The sequence below is a fragment of the Schistocerca gregaria genome, chromosome 2, assembly GCF_023897955.1.
Source record: "Schistocerca gregaria isolate iqSchGreg1 chromosome 2, iqSchGreg1.2, whole genome shotgun sequence".
Taxonomy (NCBI): domain Eukaryota; kingdom Metazoa; phylum Arthropoda; class Insecta; order Orthoptera; family Acrididae; genus Schistocerca; species Schistocerca gregaria.
The window spans coordinates 985698346-985719957 of NC_064921.1; the positions used below are offsets into that span (position 1 = coordinate 985698346).

At 41.5% G+C, this 21612-nt stretch overlaps 1 protein-coding gene across 1 annotated transcript in view; it reads right to left on the reverse strand.

Annotated features, from left to right (window-relative positions):
* Positions 1 to 21612, reverse strand: part of LOC126336078 (leukocyte elastase inhibitor-like) — a 128113-nt gene that overhangs the window by 70602 nt on the left and 35899 nt on the right. Inside the window, exons 4-6 of the mRNA XM_049999558.1 lie at positions 20072 to 20251; positions 14355 to 14562; positions 6568 to 6782 (exon numbers count right to left, since the gene is read on the reverse strand). Of these exons, the coding sequence (XP_049855515.1) occupies positions 6568 to 6782; positions 14355 to 14562; positions 20072 to 20251 (603 nt within the window). The remainder of the gene's footprint in view (positions 1 to 6567; positions 6783 to 14354; positions 14563 to 20071; positions 20252 to 21612) is intronic.

Below are 21612 nucleotides of genomic sequence, written 5' to 3' on the forward strand. Positions count from 1 at the left end.
CCTGGTGAAACGTTGTTGTGATGCCTCATGTACTATCACGTTTCCTACGTTGATAAAGGTCGGATTATAGCCTATCGCGAATGCGGTTTACCGTATCGCGACATTGCTGCTCGCGTTGGTCGAGATCAAATGACTGTTAGCAGAATATGGTATCAGTGGGTTTAGGAGGGTAATACGGAACGCCGTGCTGGATTCCAACGGCCTCGTATCACTGGCAGTCGAGATGACAGGCAGCTTATCCGCATGGATGTAATGGTTCGTGCAGCCACGTCTCGATCACTGAGTCGACAGATGGGGACGTTTTGCAAGACAACAACCATCTGCACGAACAGTTCGACGACTTTTGCAGCAGCATGGGCTATCGGCTCGGAGACCGTGGCTGCGGCTACCCTTGACGCTGCATCGCAGGCAGGAGCACCTGCGATGTTGTACTCAACGACGAACCTGGGTGCGCGAATGGCAAAACATTTTTTCGGGTGAATCCAGGTTCGGTTTACAGCATCATGATGGTCGAATCCATGTTTGGCGACATCGCGGAGGACGCACATTGGAAGCGTGTATTCGTCATCGCCATACTGGCGTATCACCCGGCGTGATGGTATGGGGTGCCATTGGTTACACGTTTCGGTTACCTCTTGTTCGCATTGACGGCACTTTGAACAGTGGAAGTGACATTTCAAATGTGTTACGAGCCGTGTTACGATACCTGCGAAAAACTACATTTCAGCAGGATGATGCACGACCGCATGTTGCAGGTCCTGTACGGGCCTTTCTGGATACATAAAATGTTCGATTGGTGCCCTGACCAGCACATTCTCCAGATCTCTCACCAATTGAAAACGTCTGGTCAATGGTGGCCGAGCGACTGGGTCGTCACAATACGCCAGTCGCTACTCTTGATGAACTGTGGTATGGTGTTGAAGCTACATGGGCAGCTGTACCTGTACACACCATCCAAGCTCCGTTTGACTCAATGCCCAGGCGTATCAAGGACAGAGGTGGTTGTTCTGGGTACTGATATCTCAGGATCTATGTATCCAAATTGCGTGAAAATGTAATCACATGTCAGTTCTAGTACAATATATATGTCCAATGAATACCCGTTTGTCACCTGCATCTCTTCTTGGTGTAGCAATTTTAATGGACAGTGGTGTATTATGGCTGGTGAGAAGAACCGCTGGTGGAATGCACCTTTCCTTTTAGATCATCGTCCTTTCACATTCTATGATACTTTCTCTCTCTTGTGCTGAACTACTTTGTTAATAAAATGCATATTATGGATTTCTTGGATGTGTGTTATATAACAACCACCATTCATTTAATGATGTATTTTTAAAACATTTCATTGTTTCATACCATTACTGATTTCAAACCCCTGGGTGATTCAACCCTTCTTTAAGGACACCATCGGGCTGCCACTTCAATGAATGTGATTGTACTCCTTTGTAGTGTGGCGCAAACGTATCGAGATGGGACCTAATATAAGTACGGCTGTATAATAGATAACTCTAGAATATGCAATAAATTTAAGTGTGATATGAATATGGTGTGCAAGGCCATACAACATGAAGAGAAAGTGCCCAACACACTGCACTGGGGCACTTCTGCACACGTCTATGACACTAAGACTACGTACTGCGTCCTCCCAACCAAGACCTCCTGAATTTAGGTACATTTTTCGCTTGATACACACTGTTCTTTTGATAGTAAGCGTATGTGTTGTTCATAATCAAATACTTCTCGGAAGTTAATAAAACAGGAAAATACTTGACTGCATTTACCAATGGCTTTCAGCAACATTGTGACAAAAGCGTGACGTAGATTTCACACGGTCGAAGTTTTCGGAACCCATGCTGGTTTACATGAAGAAGGTCATTCTCGTCGAAATATATTCCTAATATGTTTAAGATTCCACGGAAAATGCATATAGCTATATTGGTCGATAGTTTTGTGGATCACGTCCGTTGCCCTTTTTGTAGACGGCCCTGACATCTGCCTTCCTCCAACTGCTGCGCACCATTTTTGTTCGAGAAATTTACGACGTATTACAGTTAACAGGTAAGTTAACTCAGACACAAATTCAGTGTAGAATCTGAAAGGATTCCATCGAGCCCTGTAACTTAGTTCAAATTTTAACGATTTCGGCTGTTTCTCAACGCGACCGACACTAATATTAGATGAAGATGGTATCTGCTCTTTCGGACATGTCCGGAAAAAGAGATACCATCTTCACATAGTTAAGGGTAACCGGCCACTGACCTGGTTCTGTGCTGGATGCACACGCATTGCCCGAACTCCTACGGGACTTGGTAATATTTGAAACATCCCCTTAGAAAAATTTATGGATTGCTGTGCTGGTAAACCTCTTACGTTATTTGATTTTCAAACAGCTGAGCGAAACTGAAAGTACTCAGACATTTCTCTCTTTACTTTTTCTGATCATCAGTAAACTGACACACAATATTTTTAGCGCAACGCAATTTTAATAATCCCTACAAAAGAATGGCCCTGACTAATTATAACCTTTACCTTTCACAAATCACTCACCTCACAAAAATCTTCGTTACTCGAAGTACTGCAATACAGCGAGCGCCACTACTGCCAGATAAGTAAAAGATTCAAACTACGGAAGGCAGTAACTACTGATAGGGATAGTTAGCAAATGAGAAAGATTTTAATACAGAACAAACAATGTATTTACCTTAATAGTGTTCAAAAGTCATAATATATATCAGTTCATGACATACAGTCTTAAAAATTTCATTTTTCTGGCGGACACACGTCCAGATCGTCCGCTCTCAAAAGTCTGCCGTCTCCCTCCCCACATTCACCACAGCTGGCCACTCACCTCCAACTGCGGAACGCTACGCTCTCTTCACATCCAACTGCCCAACAATACAATAGCGAAAATTCCAAGAATGCCAACCAGCCAGAGACTGGACACAGAGCAGTCAGTGATATGCATACAGATCGCTACGTGGCGTTACCAACATAAAAACCTAAACAGGCTACTTACAGATTGTCTGCCGCGAGTAATGAGTGTAGTGGGCAGGGACACTAAGAATGTAGTATGTGGACAGTAAGAATGTAGTGTGTGGACATTAAGTTGGGAATGTGGGTCTCACGGGGAGCGTGCAAGGGCTAAATACCTGCAGTCACACTATCCTCTGTGCCGTCGGTGGCTCAGATGGATAGAGCGTCCGCCATGTAAGCAGGAAATCCCGGGTTCGAGTCCCGGTCGGGGCACACATTCTCAACTGCCCCCATTGATGTATATCAACGCCTGTCAACAGGGTAGAGTCTTGATTTAATTATCGTTTCATTGACACTAATATTTGTCACATTAATCAGCGCAGTGGTATACAAGGGAAATACTCTTGCCTGTTGCTTTGTAAAGGTACATTTGAAAACAGAGTTCAGCATGTCTGCTACCCTCAGTCTCAGACTTCTAGCGCCCAATGCAAATTTCTGGTCGTAGGACTTTTCTAAATACAGCAGCGTCAAGGGGTTTCCGACCTACTGACCTGATAATTCATAAATATTGTGAATAGAAATGGTAATGTAATTGAGGACACTGAAGGGGTAACAAAGTATGTAAAGAAACGTGAAAATTGAAATAAGAGGGTTTGAAACTATAAAGTAAGGAAAAGACTTACGGCTTTGTAGTGGGAATGAGAGAGGAGAAATATTCCTTGAACTTTACAAAAAGTTTAAGCTCGCAGTTGTAAATCGTTGTTAAAGAATAACAAAAGAAGAAAGTATACCTGGAAAAGGCCTGGAGACACGGGAAGATACCAACTGGACTACATAATTGTGTGACAGAGATTGCGAAATCAGGTGTTGATCACATGTTGTACTCAGGAGCAGACCGACTCGTATCACAATTTAGTGATGAGAAAAGTACAATGAATTAGAATCGTGTAAATAAGTGGAATATAGATATATTGAGGAATGATGATGTGCCTGAGAATGCAAATACTGTGATACGAAATTCTCAACAATAACAAATTCTAAAGGTGGCAGGGGTAAAATAGAGGGAGCGAAAGGCTATTTACAATTTGTACAGAAACCAGATGACAGTTATAAGAGCCGAGGGACATGAAAGGGAAGCAGTGGTCGGGAAGGGAGTAAGACAGGGTTGTAGCCTCTCCCCGATGTTATTCAATCTGTATATTGCGCAAGCAGTAAAGGAAACAAAAGAAAAATTTGGAGTATTTATTAAAATTCACGGAGAAGAAATAAAAACTTTGAGGTTCGCCGATGACATTGTAATTCTGTCAGAGACAGCAAAGGACTTGGAAGAGCAGTTGAACGGAATGGACAGTGTCTTAAAAGGAGGATATAGGATGAACATAAACAAAAGCAAAACGAGGATAATGGAATGTAGTCCAATTAAGTCAGGTGATGCTGAGGGAATTAGATTAGGAAATGAGACACTTAAAGTAGTAAAGGAGTTTTGCTATTTAAGGAGTAAAATAACTCATGATGGTCGAAGTAGAGAGAATATAAAATGTAGACTGGCAATGGCAAGGAAAGCGTTTCTGAAGAAAAGAAATTTGTTAACATCGAGTATAGATTTAAGTGTCAGGAAGTCATTTCTGAAAGTATTTGTATGGAGTGTAGCCATGTATGGAAGTGAAACATGGACGATAAATAGTTTGGACAAGAAGAGAATAGAAGCTTTCGAAATGTGGTGCTACAGAAGAATGCTGAAGATTAGATGGGTAGATCACATAACTAATGAGGAGGTATTGAATAGGATTGGCGAGAAGAGAAGTTTGTGGCACAACTTGACCAGAAGAAGGGATCGGTTGGTAGGACATGTTCTGAGGCATCAAGGAATCACCAATTTGGTATTGGAGGGCAGCGCGGAGGGTAAAAATCGTAGAGGGAGACCAAGAGATGAATACACTAAGCAGATTCAGAAGGATGTAGGTTGCAGTAGGTACTGGGAGATGAAGAAGCTTGCACAGGATCAAACCAGTCTCAGGACTGAAGACTACAACAACAACAACAGCAACAACAACAACAAAAATGTTAGCTTTAGCGAAAGACGACCAGGATGCTACCTGTACAATATCCAAGAAGCAACCGTAAGAATGGCGCAGTAAGAGAGAAGTGCTCGTATTAAAAAGGAATAAGGCAGGAATTCTCAGGGATTAAAATTTAGAGTGGAAGGACATCACTAATAATATTTTATGATGACATTGATAACCTCAGTGGAAAAGAGGAATAAATGAATGTTATCCACAGAGGTTGAGTAAGGGAGTAATTGCGTTCTTTCAATTTTTATTTTGTTACGTAGCAATCACGTATGAGGTTCACAAAGCCGGCAACGGGCTCATGCTAAAACCGCTTGTAGCATGTACCTATAGCCCTAAAGTGACCACTGGATGGTCGAAGTGAGTTCCACAGTTTGTGAAATGCCAATATGAATATGTCGTTAGAACAAAAAAGATTCAATAAAATAAAAGAATACAAAATGAGGAATAATTGCAGAAGCTGTCAATTGGAATGAACATTGAAATGAGCGCATAATATGGACTTATAGTAAACTAAAGTAAGGCGAAATTAATGACTAGCAGAAGAAATGTTAGCTATAAAATTAACATCAAAATTGGGGAGCAAATAGTAAAATAAAAGAATTTTGTTACCGGCGTAACAACGCATGACTTGCACTTTAAACAATATATTAAAAGCAGCCTAGAACAGGTAAAAAGGCGTTCCTCGATAAAAAGAAATTTATTAGTATCAAACATAGGCCTTAATTTAGGGGAGAAATTTCTGAGAATATACATCTGGAGCGTAGCATTGTCTGGGAGTATATCGTGGACTGTACGAAACCCGGAAAACCGAACTATTTCACATGTTCTGTTACGGAGGAAGGTTTAAAATGAAATGACTAATGTAAGAAATGAAGCTGTCTTCCGCAGAATCAGCGAGGAAATACACACGGGACAAACATTGACTAGAAGACGGGACAAGGTGATACTACATGTGTTAACACATTAGGGAATATATTCCATGGTACTACAAGGAACACTAGAGTGAAAATCTATAGGTAAATACAGAGATGGAACGTATCCAAGAATCAAGTTCTTTGTGCGTAAATGCTACTCTGGGGCGAAGCGGTTGGCATAGAAGACGAAAGTCATGGCGGGCTATACAAAATATTTCTGTAGATTGATGCAAGAGAAAATGTATAATGTCACGGGCTCCTGAAGACCACCAGACAGATTGACGCTACCTCTCTTTCCGGTCTTCATTAGCATACATTGCTTCGAAGGCACGTTCCCATACCTTGTATAAGAAAATAAGTTTCAGAAAAGTCTTCTTCTTTTAATACCACGTACAACCAGGCCAATCAATAGCTCCAGCATGAGCACATGAAGAATATTATCTTTATTAGTGTTAATCAGGGTACATAAACTCCATTCTATACGCTTTTCTTCCTTCCCAAAATTGTCTCTAATTTAACATATTTACTCCTGAATTACGTTCATCTCTTTTCCTGTTCATGTTAGCTTTACAACCAGTCATCAACAGTCGCTATAGTTGCAACAGTACCTTGTAAGGAAGCAGAAGTGCTTGACAATTTAAATCATTTATCTCCTTGTACTTGAATTCTTCCTCGAGGAACATCATGTCCACATTCTTTGATTGTCCAACAGCTGAGTGGAAAGGTAAAGGTGAGGTTCTGTCCTCTTCAAACTTTTTGAGCCAGTCCCCTTTGAAGTATATGGCATTGACCAGTACCATCCGAGTTAAGGCGTTCAGGATACCTGGAAAGAAAGAACCGTTAGCAGCAAGCAGTCTTTTTTACACATCTACGCAGCAAACGTAAATAGTCAATGTCTTCTGTGGGATTTTTCTATGATTATGTGTCAATTTAAACAATGAATCCAGACATGGTTGATATCAATACACGGATCACCAATTATAACAGTATTTAGTCAGAGTAAGTAGTTTAGCATGTAGCCCTTGAAATCATCAGCGCGTTCCACACTCATCAGATGATACAGAATTATGACCATCAAGTCAGCATGTAAATTCCCTTTATTAACTAAGTGGCTCACTAAAGTTACCAACATACAGATTCACAATTAACTATAACGTGATGGGGCGCTGTGTGAGTTGGGGGTGGGAGGAGGGAGGCAGAGCTACTGTTTCTTTCGCACAATTCAAACGACAACACTGATGTGGTATGTGGGTCGTCGAAGTTAAAATGTAACAAGGCTGGTGGAAATATGCGAGAAATCACCGGCTCAACTGCTGGGTACACACGAAAACTGATAGTATAGATGTGCAATATGTTTGGCGACTGAAGAAAAGAAGAAGTCAAGGGAGGCTATCTTTTAAAGGACCATCGGTGACTAGGTCATCAACAGACAGAAGACAAGATTTGCTGGACAAATAAGAAGAAGGAACTAGGTGCGGCTTTGTTGAATGAATTGTCTCAGCATGAATTGTCTCAGCATGTTCCTGAAGCGATTTTTTCGATGACTCCTGCTAACCGACCCACGGAGCAGTTTGAGGCAGCTGTGCGCCCAGTTCGACAGTGGCTACCACAAAGTCGCCGATCTCTGCAGAACTTCGATATCTGATAAATATCTGAATATTTGTTCAGATTTTACCACGCAACGCCTCGTCAAAGATAACGGCATCATCCGCGAAAAGTCGGAAGTTACTGTTAACATTTTCTGCAATGTCATTAATATATAACATCTAGGACACCAGCACACCTACCAGGGACACCAGAAGCTACTTCTACAGTTGTCGATAGAACTACGTCCTTCCTATACAGAAGTGTGCAGTCAAATGGCTCTGAGCACTATGCGACATAACTTCTGAGGTCATCAGTCGCCTAGAACGTAGAATTAATTAAACGTAACTAACCTAAGGACATCACACACATCCATGCCCGAGGCAGGATTCGAACCTGCCACCGTAGCGATCGCTCGGTTCCAGACTGTAGCGCCTAGAACCGCTCGGCCACTTCGGCTGGCAAGTGTGCAGTCACAAATTTTACTTGGTAACCCTTAAGATTGTACGTTCAAAAATAAATGTAAATGTGGTGGCGGGTAAAATGCTTTTCGTATCGCAGGATGTACGAAATCCACTTGATGGCCTTCATTCCTGGTTCTCAGAATGCAATGTGAGAAAAGCGCGAGTTGGGTCTCACACGACAGAAGTGACTCACCCTGTACAGTCATTTGCTACAAATTTATTGCAGATATTCATGTTCACCGTAATAGCATTTGGTCAGATTCCCATCAGATTGTAGTGATTCAAGAATGAGATCATTACTGGTGGCAGTGAAACAAAATTTAGCTACCAGGCTGAATCTTTTACTCTGCATTGGAATGTGCACTTTTTTCTAACTTCCTGGTAGGCTAAAACTGTGTACCAAACCTGATCACGAACCCGGAACTTTGTGTTATTAATTTTTGAAATTTTTGAAAACATATTCAGCGATTTTAAAAGTGATTAAAATTAAAACGGTCTTGATAGCAATCTTGTTCATTTTTTTTATTTTTTTATTGGAGTGAGTGAAATGAAATGTCGTGTGACGAGGGCCTCCGGTCGGATAGACCGTTCACTTGGTGCAAGTCTTTCGATTTGACGCCACTTCGGTGACTTGCGCGTCGATGGAGATGAAATGATGATGATTAGGACAACACAACACCCAGTCCCTGAGTGGAGAAAATCTCCAACCCAGCTGGGAATCGAACCCGAGCCCTTTGTATTGACACTCTGTCGCGCTCACCACTCAGCTACCGGGGCGGACCGACCGGTTTCGACTCTTAGAAAGAGCATAGACGTTATAATAAGCATATGAAAAAATACATATTTGTGTTATTGGCTTACCTGTCCAGGCACTATTACGAAAATTCTTTCACTAAATTAATTTCCGTAACTGTTAACACGTAGATCGGTATTCTTTTAAAAGTTAACATTTCTGGTTTCAATTGTTGTTGTTGTTGTTGTGGTCTTCAGTCCTGAGACTGGTTTGACGCAGCTCTCCATGCTACTCTATCCTGTGCAAGCTTCTTCATCTCCCAGTACCTACTGCAACCTACATCCTTCTGAATCTGCTTAGTGTATTCATCTCTTGGTCTCCCTCTACGATTTTTATCCTCCACGCTGCCCTCCAATACTAAATTGGTGATCCCTTGATGCCTCAGAAGATGTCCTACCAACCGATCCCTTCTTCTGGTCAAGTTGTGCCACAAACTTCTCTTCGCCCCAATCCTATTCAATACTTCCTCATTAGTTATGTGATCTACCCATCTAATCTTCAGCATTCTTCTGTAGCACCACATTTCGAAAGCTTCTATTCTCTTCTTGTCCAAACTATTTATCGTCCATGTTTCACTTCCATGCATGGCTAAACTCCATACAAATACTTTCAGAAATGACTTCCTGACACTTAAATCTATACTCGATGTTAACAAATTTCTCTTCTTCAGAAACGGTTTCCTTGCCATTGCCAGTCTACATTTCATATCCTCTCTACTTCGACCATCATCAGTTATTTTGCTCCCCAAATAGCAAAACTCCTTTACTACTTTAAGTGTCTCATTTCCTAATCTAATTCCCTCAGCATCACCCGACTTAATTCGACTACATTCCATTATCCTCGTTTTGCTTTTGTTAATGTTCATCTTATATACTCCTCTCAAGACACTGTCCATTCCAATCAACTGCTCTTCCAAGTCCCTTGCTGTCTCTGACAGAATTACAATGTCATCGGCGAACCTCAAAGTTTTTATTTCTTCTCCATGAATTTCAATACCTACTCCGAATTTTTCTTTTGTTTCCTTTACTGCTTGCTCAATATACAGATTGCATAATATCGGTGAGAAGCTACAACCCTGTCTCACTCCCTTTCCAACGGCTGCTTCCCTCTCATGTCCCTCGACTCTTATAACTGCCATCTGTTTTCGGTACAAATTGTAAATAGCCTTTCGCTCCCTGTATTTTACCCCTGCCACCTGCAGAATTTGAAAGAGAGTATTCCAGCCAACATTGTCAAAAGCTTTCTCTAAGTCTACAAATGCTAGAAATGTAGGTTTGCCTTTCCTTAATCTTTCTTCTAAGATAAGTCGTTAGGTCAGTATTGCCTCACGTGTTCCAGTATTTCCAAACTGATCTTCCCCGAGGTCGGCGTCTACTAGTTTTTCCATTCGTCTGTAAAGAATTCGTGTTAGTATTTTGCAGCTGTGGGTTATTAAACTGATAGTTCGGTAATTTTCACATCTGTCAACACCTGCTTTCCTTGGGATTGGTATTATTATATTCTTCTTGAAGTCTGAGGTTATTTCGCCTGTTTCATACATCTTGCTCACCAGGTGGTAGAGTTTTGTCAGGACTGGCTCTCCCAAGGCCGTCAGTAGTTCCAATGGAATCTTGTCTACTCCGGGGCGTTGTTTCGACTCAGGTCTTTCAGTGCTCTGTCAAACTCTTCACGCAGTATCGTATCTCCCATTTCATCTTCATCTACATCCTCTTCAATTTCCATAATATTGTCCTCAAGTACATCGCCCTCTATATACTCCTTCCACCTTTCTGCTTTCCCTTCTTTGCTTAGAACTGGGTTTCCATCTGAGCTCTTGAAAATACTGAAATCCTGAGAAGTTTGCTATGCGTATTCATCTGCTACTTGGCTGAACTGTTCATTTTTATACCGTAGGAGTTAAGCCTGATGACAAGTATTTCGTACATGGTGCCGATAAGATGGCAGATTCTGTCTGTAGCAGCAAATGGAATCGGGGGTGACTATGAGAAATATGTCTAATGACTTCATAAACTGAGCTGAAACTTTCAAAATCTGAAATGTATTTTAAATAACATACTTTCATTCTGTTTGAAATATCTCATTCTGTTTGAGCTCAGAATATGTTGTAAGATTCTACAACAGATATAAGTCAAAAGTACTGGAGGGTAATTTTTGAGACCGATGACGTCGTAGTTTGGTCTCCTCCCCAAATCAACTCAACGGTAATTTTGTAGATCACTTCCACTATGCTGTTTGTAGACGGTTTTGACCAGCTCGTTCTACCAACTACAAGGGAAAAATTTTTTTGTTCGAGGGATCTACGGCACATTTTACTTAAAAGTGGGACTAATGCAGCCGCAAGTTCTTCACAGATTCTGACCGGTATGCTGTCGGGTTCTTCAGTTCGATAGATTTCAGATTTTTCTCGGCGATAGTGGCACTAATGCCTCTGTCAATCTTTGAAATGGTGCGAGACTTAAAGTGAGACAATACTCCAGGATTTCCCTTTGCAAAGGTAGATTTGTAAACTAAGTTAATAACAACAGAGGTACAGTATCTTCCGCCAAGTCACCCACGTACGATGTTGACGACTTTTTCACTGTTCCACTGCGGGACTTTCTTCAACGCGTAAATTCCTATGAACTGGAAATGCGTAGTACCAATACAACTGATATTAAGAGCAGATTTTTCGTAAAGGTCTCAAATTTAGATTAAAATTGTGTGCCAGAACTGGACTTGAATCCAAACCCTTGCCGTAGACATTAACAATGGAAACAGTTCCAAGGCTGTGATAAAGCTATTTCCCCATAATATCTATCCTCTACGGAGTGCTAGTCTAGCAAAGTGTGCGAAAAAGGTACTGTAGTGTCTGGAAAACAGGGGAGAGATACTGGAGAAGCGAATCTGCGTGGACGAGCCGTGATTCGTTACCGAGTAGATCAGTCGGTAGAAGCTGTTCCGGCTTCACTTATCGGTCCCGTACACAATTTTAACCTGCCACGAAGTTTCAAGAAAGCAAACACACCGCTGCAGAAAGAAACATCATTCTTGTATGATAATTATTTGCCCTGTAAGTACTTAGACGCAGCCTCCATCTTCTTGTAGTTTAGGTACATTTATATCTCACTTTTTACCCAAAACGTGATGCATAGTACCAAACCTTTACACAACACATTTCGCACGTTAAATAATTCTCATACAAGAATGATGTTTCTTTCTGCAGCGGTGTGTTTGCTTTCTTCAAACTTCGTGGCAGATTAAAATTGTGTACGGGACCGAGACTCTCTAAACTTCATGCGTTTTGCGCCAGTCCTGATAAAAGATATATGGTGTTCTATTTTTGTGGAAGAGTCACAGGAATCACGTACTTGGTTATATTAGTGTCTAACTTTTTCCACAACAGTAAGTACTTAGACGCAGCCTCCATCTTCTTGTAGTTTAGGTACATTTATATCTCACTTTTTACCCAAAACGTGATGCATAGTACCAAACCTTTACACAACACATTTCGCACGTTAAATAATTCTCATACAAGAATGATGTTTCTTTCTGCAGCGGTGTGTTTGCTTTCTTCAAACTTCGTGGCAGATTAAAACTGTGTACGGGACCGAGACTCTCTAAACTTCATGCGTTTTGCGCCAGTCCTGATAAAAGATATATGGCGTTCTTTTTTTGTGGAAGAGTCACAGGAATCACGTACTTGGTTATATTAGTGTCTAACTTTTTCCACAACAGAGTGGACATGTCAAACATTTCACTCTCTGCAGTATGCAGAACTGGCCCCTGAATGTAAGAGTTATTGTTAACAAGACGCTGCCTGATGGATGGATCGTATGTAAGGGGCGAACGGATCGAGCATTGCACCATTGGCCGCCGAGGTGATCTATCTCACGCGATGTGATTTTTTATGCGTGTGAGTGTGTGTATGTGTTTCTGCATCACTTTCTACAGCAGATGCAGTGAATGCAGTGACCTCAGACCTGCTAATGTAATGGCCGTGAGTGGTCGGGTACTACGGTGAGTGGTGGCTCTGAGTTGTAAGTGTCAGGAATCCGGGAGTTCATCACTCTGGTCGGGATACCGGAGGAAAGGCTGGTGGTCTGGTTTGTAAAGGCCTGCGCAATAGACCGTGCTCGATTTCCAGTGTTTGATAACACTGTGCCGTGGGGGATGAGGAGTGCCCCTTAGTAGCGTACTCGTCTGCTTCATTTAGGACAGTGAAAACAGGTAACATAAAGTTTCAAGGAAGTGCGACAGATCATCCAATGACAAGAAACCTAATCCATTTAGTTGTTATAACTGTTACGAGTGATGTACCCGTACCAAGAAGAAGAGACAGGATGGGAGGACACATGTTAAGACAGCACAGAATAACTTCCATGGTACTAGAGGGAGCTGAAGAAGGTAAATGCTGTAGAGGAAAACAGAGTGTAGAATACAACCAGTAAATAATTCAGGACGTCGGTTAAAAGTGCTCCTCTGAAATATCTGAAATGTAGAAGTTGGTACAGAAGGGGAACTCGTGCCGGGTCGCACAAAACCAGTCAGAAGAAGACCGATGACAAAATATATATGTTTTACTTAGAACCTTTAGTTTGAATGGTGTCCCTCGCACCATGGAGTGCTATGTTAAGTTATTTTTATTCCTGGAGAGCGTAGTAGTTAAAGCAGGACAATGGAGCGTGACAACAGTGTTCTAAAAAGATTGCTCCGTCGAAAACCTACTGTTTAGGTAAATGATAAAGCAATTATGCACAGCAACAGATTAAAAACAAGTCATAAATATTTTCTAAATGCAACGTGTTCAGTCACAGGAATCAAAGTGTTTAAGGAACAGCTATCCCAACACATCGCATATACTAATATCTGTCGTAGGGCAGAAGTATGGGCAACTCGTTTCCATTACATCCGTGCATCCATCAATTATCAGAGCTGCAGATGCACTTACAAATGTCCTTGAAGAGTTCATCGGTCCAGGTTAAAGTACCATTTTGGCCAATGTCTAAGCGGCAAAAACTCATAAAGTGCAGAATAGGTGAGAGCGAGAACTGTTGTGTCAGACATTTGCCAGTTTGCTTCCACCACACAGAAAATTAGATCATCTTTCTGTGTCTAGAAGTCTTGAAATTATACCATTGCCAATATCCAGCAGCTCAGTAGAGTTATAACTCTAAATCTGGCGTACGAACAATGTCTCTCTCTCTCTCTCTCTCTCTCTCTCTCTCTCTCTCTCTCTCTCTCTCACACACACACACACACACACACACACACACACACGCACACCAACGCATGAAAAAGACATTCGAGGACAAGTCGCATCCCATTTTCAGTCTATACGAATCAGTGGTTGCAACGCAACAAACGAATAAAGGAAGAATCATGAGTATCCCATAGCATGGGCAATGTATGAAATGGGCTAAGAATTTATGACGTTGTACAATAGTCAAAGATCTTGTCTGAGAGCAATTTTAAGGGAGCCTGTATAATTTATCTAAAAGGTTAGCGGAAATATTTTCTTCACCTGGCATTAATTACGAATTATGTCTTTATTACAATGATCATAATTTATGCTCACCAGGTGGAATTATGTCTTTTATTTTATTATTTGTCTTCTTCTCCACCCAGTCATTTATTGTTTTCCTTGCCTGTGGTTCTTGCAGGAAATCAACTTCTTCTATTCCAGCCTTGAATCTAGTTGCCGACACATTAAAACCTTCTTTGATGCCATAACCAGCTTTCAGAAATATTCTGTTCGCTATGTCAAGGAGCACATCGTTGTTGTCCTGAAACATTGATCAATCTATATTTAAACAACAGCACAAAGAATTTCTTTGTCACCATATACATAATAAAGCACACGTCGCACTATCTTATATTGAAGACAGAACTAAATTATAGAGCTATTGCATCAAATCTACAACGTAATGTGTACTTGCTGCCCAATTCTAGAACACATTGCGAGTTCTAAAATAATGACTTACCTTGATAAAAACATCGTATAAAGTTACGGTGAGTGGGTGAAAAATAACTACGGTTGAAGCTCTGTTTGTTGTATGAACAGCATTTGGTACTTTGGATTCAGTGAATTCATTTTATTGAGTAATTTTAATTTTTATTTATTTACTAGTTTTTAATATTATGTTATTGTCCTTCAGTGAACTAACCTAGGGGAAAGTACACTATTGTGATCACAAAATGCTAGAGAAAATGACTGGCAAATGAGCACAGTGATATGAAAATTTGCCAGTGAATTTCAAAGTAACATTTCGTGAGTTTATACTGCCGAATGAAATTCACCATAATACTTCACAACGATCGAGGAGAACATGTTTAAATACAGACCAATGCGGCTCAAAGAAATGCTGCACTTAGAGTTAAGTCAAACAGAAGTTTCTTATTGAATTCTAACATATTCTCGTATTACATGTTTTGTTATTCGAACAGGGCCTTAGAATTACCGAAATAGATTTGACAAGCTAAATCTCCCAACAACTTCTTCGAAATTATAGTAACCCTCCATTTTGGATTAATCACCCTGTGAGTCTTTTACAGGACTGCTTGACACTGATAAACTTGGCAACTATGTAGTTATATGTACGACAAGTATTTTCGTTCAGCGTTGTATAGTTGTGTTTCCCAGTTGGTGCAGTGAGTAGAATTTCGCAATAGAACACTCTAGTTCAGAGTTCGATTCTGGATCTAGGCGTATTTCTTTTTATTTTCTTATTTTGATACATATCCTACAACTGCAGGTTCTGTAACATTGAACAGAACTATCACTAATACTTGTTTTGTAAATAAAACTGCCTTTTCCTGCTGCTAGTTACTTTATTTATCCCACACACGTTGCGCCTTCTCCTGTTCTAAGGTATCATCAGTGGGATCTATAACGATACGGTTTTGTTAGTTATAGATTATCAGCCGCGCTGGATTAGCCGAGCGATATAAGGCGCTGCAGTCGTGGACTGTGCGGCTGGTCCCGGCGGAGGTTCGAGTCCACCATCGGGCATGGGTGTGTGTGTTTGTCCTTAGGATAATTTAGGTTAAGTAATGTGTAAGCTTAGGGACTGATGACCTTAGCAGTTAAGTCTCATAAGATTTAAAAGAAAAAAAATAGCTTATCAGACAGTTCACTCCGCGATATTTTGTAAAAAAAAAAAAAGTTGTTACTTACGATTTGCTGATCTTCGTTTCCTCACATCTGGTCTGGAGATCGCACTACCACTTTTATCACAGCCATATAATCACATCTTTGTGTTCTCGCCTTCCACACACTGATCACCATGTTTCTCACTCTTTTTTGTGGTGGACTATTGTTCTTTCGTCACTCGATACAACTATTTCGTCGAACACTGCTTTTCACAGCGTAAATATTGCGACTCCATTACGTGTTTCGTCTTCTTTGGTATGTTTACCTATTTGTTGCCAACCTTACGCAGTATATGTTCGTTACTAACTTCTGTTATTTATCATGTTTTTACCGTGTGTTAATCTGTCTGTGGTGCCCATAAATAAGAACTTCAATATCTCTGCACATGCAATAAGACAAAAATGAAAGAAATTACAATGAAACCACTACGCTTAGCTGCATACAGACGTTGATATACGTCAACGGGGACAGTCGAAAATGTGTGCCCCGACCGGGAATCGAACCCGGAATCTCCTGCTTACATGGCAGACGCTCTGTCCACCTCCTTTTTTTTTTATTTGACCTCATTTTGTTCCATATTGTTCAATGAACTGGTTCGCGGTGGACGTCCGATGACACCCGTTCAGGTTCTTCGTTGATCCGTTCACACATTTTTTTATTATTTTTTTTTATTACAGAGGCCAGCTAACCCTCTGAGCGCAAAGAAACTACTACAGGCATGCGTATTCATGTACTTTGATATGTAAACAAGTAGAATACGCCGCTGCGGTCGGCAACGCCTGCATAAGGTAGCAAGTGTCTGGAGTGGTTCCAGGAACCCTCTTCTGAGTTTAAACACTTCCGCTGGCCACCAAACTCCCAGACATGAGCATTATTGAGCATACCTGGGTTGCCTTGCAACGTGCTGTTCAGAAGAAGTCTCCACCCCCTCGTATTCTCACTGATTTACGGACAGCCCTGCAAGATTCATGGTGTCAGTTACCTCCAGCACTGCTTCAGATATTAGTCGAGGCCATACCACGTCGTGTTGTGGCACTTCTGCGTGCTCGCGGGGGCCTTAGATAGCCGAGGCCATCACCTTCACCAGATATCACTGACTTTGACAAATGTACGGGTCATGATTCATCTCAAGCGGAGGATTACTTGTGTCTCTGCCAACAATGATGTGTGTCTGTTACAGGGGAAGAAGGAAGAAAACGGCTACCGTCTTGATGTACCTTGTGCAGCTAATTGTACCAAAATAAATGCATATTAATTGGAACAAAGAAAACTGAAATCTGTGTGTCTTATTATATAAAACATTTCACGTATCTGTCTTTTCATTTAACTCTGTAATATTTTAATTTGTAAAGAGACTTTACGGACATGATGTATTTGAAACGACGCAAAAAATTACATTTGCCAGAAAATGAAGGCAAGATAAATTCTGCAGGTATTATACACTGGTGTCTAAAACTGGAGCAACAAACCGCTGTTTCAACGTCCTTGTGTCTAATTCACGATATAATCATACAGTCGCCAGATGTCCGTACGATCGTGTTCTCCACGGAAAATGGCATTTCGGTCAACGGAAAACCACGGCATCGATGACATCAGGACACCTATCAAACGGAAGATTGTTTGCCGGGTAGTCCCACATCCACAGTGATGATGATGATGAAGTCCCAAACGTCGTAACAGAGCCTAGGGGACGATGCGCTAGACCCGCACCGCCGTACTAGGCAAGGTCCTAGTGGAGGTGGTTTGCCATTGCCTTCCTCCGACCGTAATGGGGATGAAAGATGATGATGAAGAAGGCACAACAATACCCAATCATCTCGGGGCAGGTGAAAATCCCTAACCCCGCCGGGAGTCGAACCCGGGACCCCGTACTCGGGTAGCGAGAACGCTACCGCGAGACCACGAGCTGCGCACATCCACAGTGGCTGTATACAAAGTCACAAGCGGTGCAGTATGGCGCAGAGACTCTCTGAGATGGAGGACTATAGAAAAAGTGGAAGCAGGACAGTTGAAAACTCATGTGATCCGATGGACTAACATGAATCGTTCTGTTGTTTCACGGCAGTTTGTAGTGACTGAAACTGTATCATCAAGATCAGTGCGTGTGCGACATCAGAAAGACAGGACCGTTAGTGGCTGTAAGGGCATGACGGTACTGCCTTTGTGCTGTGCAGCAACTGGCATCTGTCCTCGCAGCACCCACTGGACTTACTGCATCGAGGCAAACGGTGGATAAACGCTTAGAGGAGTGGCCTTTATTGCCGGAGACCTGCTGTATGTGTGCCACTGATGCGTCCTCATAGGAGGAAACCTCTAGCGGGCAGTCAACATGCCACCTGGACAGCCGAATAGTGGGTCAATGTTCTTTTCACAGATGAGTCCCGATTTGGTCTGGAGAGTGGTTCTCGACGGATTCACATCTGAAGGCAATGTGGAACATAGCGGAAAGAGGCGTATCAGGAGGGCGATCGCTAATGGTGTTGGCAGGGATTATGTTGATCACTCGAACATCATGAAATTGTACGGGTGAATCGGAAAAGTTTAACTGCTGTCAGGTATCGTGACGAGGTCTTGGGACCTCATGTACTGTTGTTGTGAAGTGCTGTGCGCCCAGACTTCGTCCTAATGGACGATAATGCTCAGTCTTATGGAGCACGAGGGGTTGGTGTTTTCTTGGAAACGGAAGGTACTTCAAGCATAGCGTGGCCTCCTCGCTCTCCGATTTGAATCCCACAGCGCATGTCTGAATGCACTAGGGAGACAGGTTGCATCGCGTCAGCATCCAACAACCGCTCTCCAAGACTTTCGAGAAGCTCCGCGTTATTGGCTCGGCATGACATTGATGACGTTACTCATTGTATGCTCTGTCGTTGTCAGGCCCGTATTGTTGGCAGAGGTGGTCACACCCCACAGTGATCACATAAACCTGTTGTCGGAATGTGTGTGCAAACCTGTTAAGTAGGAAAAAACGAAGGACATTTTCGTCTACTGTTATGCATGTAGCAGTTGTTTACGTTCTATGTCCTTTACATTGTTTCTACTTTGCTATCACCTGTTTACACTGTTTTGTGGCAAAATAAACGCAAACTTGAAAAATTTCACTATTTTGTTTTAATTTTGGACACCAGTGTACGTGGTTCTCTTGCCAGAATAGATACTAGCTACGGCACTGATGCCGGAACATTGAAACGTCCCCTTAGAAAAATTTTTCACGACTGTACTTAAACTGACACACAATATTTTTAGCGCAACGCAATCTGACTTTCAAAAAGCCCTACAAAAGAATGGCCCTGACTAACATTAACCTATACGTTTCACAAATCACTTACCTCACAAAAATCTTCGTTACTCGAACTACTGCAATACAGCGAGCGCCACTACTGCCAGCTAACTAAAAGATTCAAACTACGGAAGTCACTAACTACTGATACGCATAGTTAGCAAATGAAAGATTTTAATAGAGAACAAACAATGTATTTACCTTTATAGTCATAATATATATATATCACTTCATGACACCAATTCTTACAAATTTCAAAACTCCGCCATCTCTCTACCCACGTCCACCACTGCTGGCGGCTCACCTCCAACTACGCAACGCTACGCGCTGTTAGCATCCAGCGGCCGCTGCCCAACACTACAATGGCAGACAACAATGCAAACTAGCCACAGACTGCGCACAGCACAGCCAGTGATTTTTCATACAGAGCGCTATGTGGCGTTACCAATAAGAAAACCTAAACAGCCTACTTACAACATGTCTGCGCGGCAGATCTCGGAAACTGGGGTTGCATATCCGCGAAGGCCTACGAAATCTGTGATTCGATGACAATTAATGAAAAAAGCTCAATAACGCAGACCCTAAGACAGATTCTAAGGTCAGTATGTGATATTCAAAAAGCCGTTGAACACCGGGTAGGAAAAGCAAGCACGCACTTGTTGTCACCCTAGGTACGAAAATGTACCAGTTTTGCCTCTACCATGCTAAGCAGACTGTCGCACTGACATCAAATTTAAAGAAAGAATACCATTAAACGTGTATCAAGCAACAAACTATAAACGAAATGATTTCTGTTATTGGGATATTAACGAATAAGGGATCCCTGCAATGTGCCTTGGTCCCTGACACAACCTTTACTCACCTGTAATCTGCTCATTATAGCCCCAACACCATCTTCTACGACAGTTCTGTCCTCAGGTAGGCGCAGTCCACTGGCAATCTGTTTGGCCGTATTGCCTTTGGCTCCAAGGAATGTGAGGGCGAGTATTACCTGTATACTGATAGGAGAGAAGAACAAGTTTCCCGGCTCCGCCGCCAAAGTCTGAAAACGAATCAATTTATTCCTCTTCAGACAATTTCTAGATACAGTAGTATATTTCGTTTGTAGTTCATGTTCTGCACAAATTCAGTAAGATTTATCTGCTAAGAGAAATTAAGGCTGTAAAACCCAAAAATCTTAGTAGAGATCATTAGAATTAGAGTTAGTATGGAATGAATGAACTATGCCATCAGCATCGATAGCGAGCAACAACAAAGCATTCCGATGGTCCAGTTGTAATGAGGACAGCAAACTATGTAACATTTCTACATAATTAATATTTAACACTGGTAAGTAAGAGCATTTGAAACAGTAAATCAGAGAGTTATTTGTAATCAAAGTAATTGTGTCTAAGTGATTTCGTGAATAAGAAGTTACTGTAATTAATATATTTGATTGACACTTTCTTATAATATCATCGAAATTTTTATGTATCAGATAATACATTCAACGTGATAGACTGTGACAACCTTGGTCGTTAATGTTTGCCATATGTTTCTTTTCATAAAGTTCAGAATTTTTATTTCACGAATGGAATTACAGATTATAAAACAAAAATCCGTTACTTTTTAAGTTTCCCATTCTACCACCCGTTATGTAGTTGAGAGTGCTAAGAAAAATTCTTTTTAAAATGACAAAAAGCTGTGAACTGATGATGAAAGGAGGCTGAGACATTCCTAGAGCCAAACTACTGTTGCACCCGAACCGTTAACTTATTTCAGTCCAAGGAATATTTTGTACTTGTATTCCTTAGATTGAGATGTGAAAACTATTTTAAAGTTCAAGCAAGTTCTGTATACAAGAGACGTTTCATTTAGGTTTCGCTGAAACACGCTATTTTAATCGATAATCGAGCTGATTGCACTGAATTTAATGTAATCAAGGATGCTTCAGTTTTCCATGGAAGTTGAAGGAGGCCATCCGACTTACAAACATAAATACTTACAAGTTTTCTACTAATCTGCCTACCTTTTAGAATTACTTTTCACCTGAATTGATATAAGTAATCCCTGCCAGAGAAAGTAAGCAACTGAACGTGCTGCTACAGACAGACAACAAGACTACCAGGTATGGTAGAAAAACCAACACTTCTCCCATAGAGAGGCCTCGCAGACACACAAAGTGCTGCAAGCTTGGATGCTTCCAAAGTATCCGAAACGTTCCATTACATGGTTGGTTTCACAATCAAAGAACTCCAGTCTGTGTGCAGGCGCTAGAAAACTTCAGAAAATGCAGCAAGACAGCAGATAGACCATAAACATCCCCGTGTTGATCGGATGTAGTTTCCACGGAGGGGATGACATCATGGGCGTGTCTCAAAGTGAAGTGGCCTTGAATGGGAACTATTCCTATCACCCCATCCT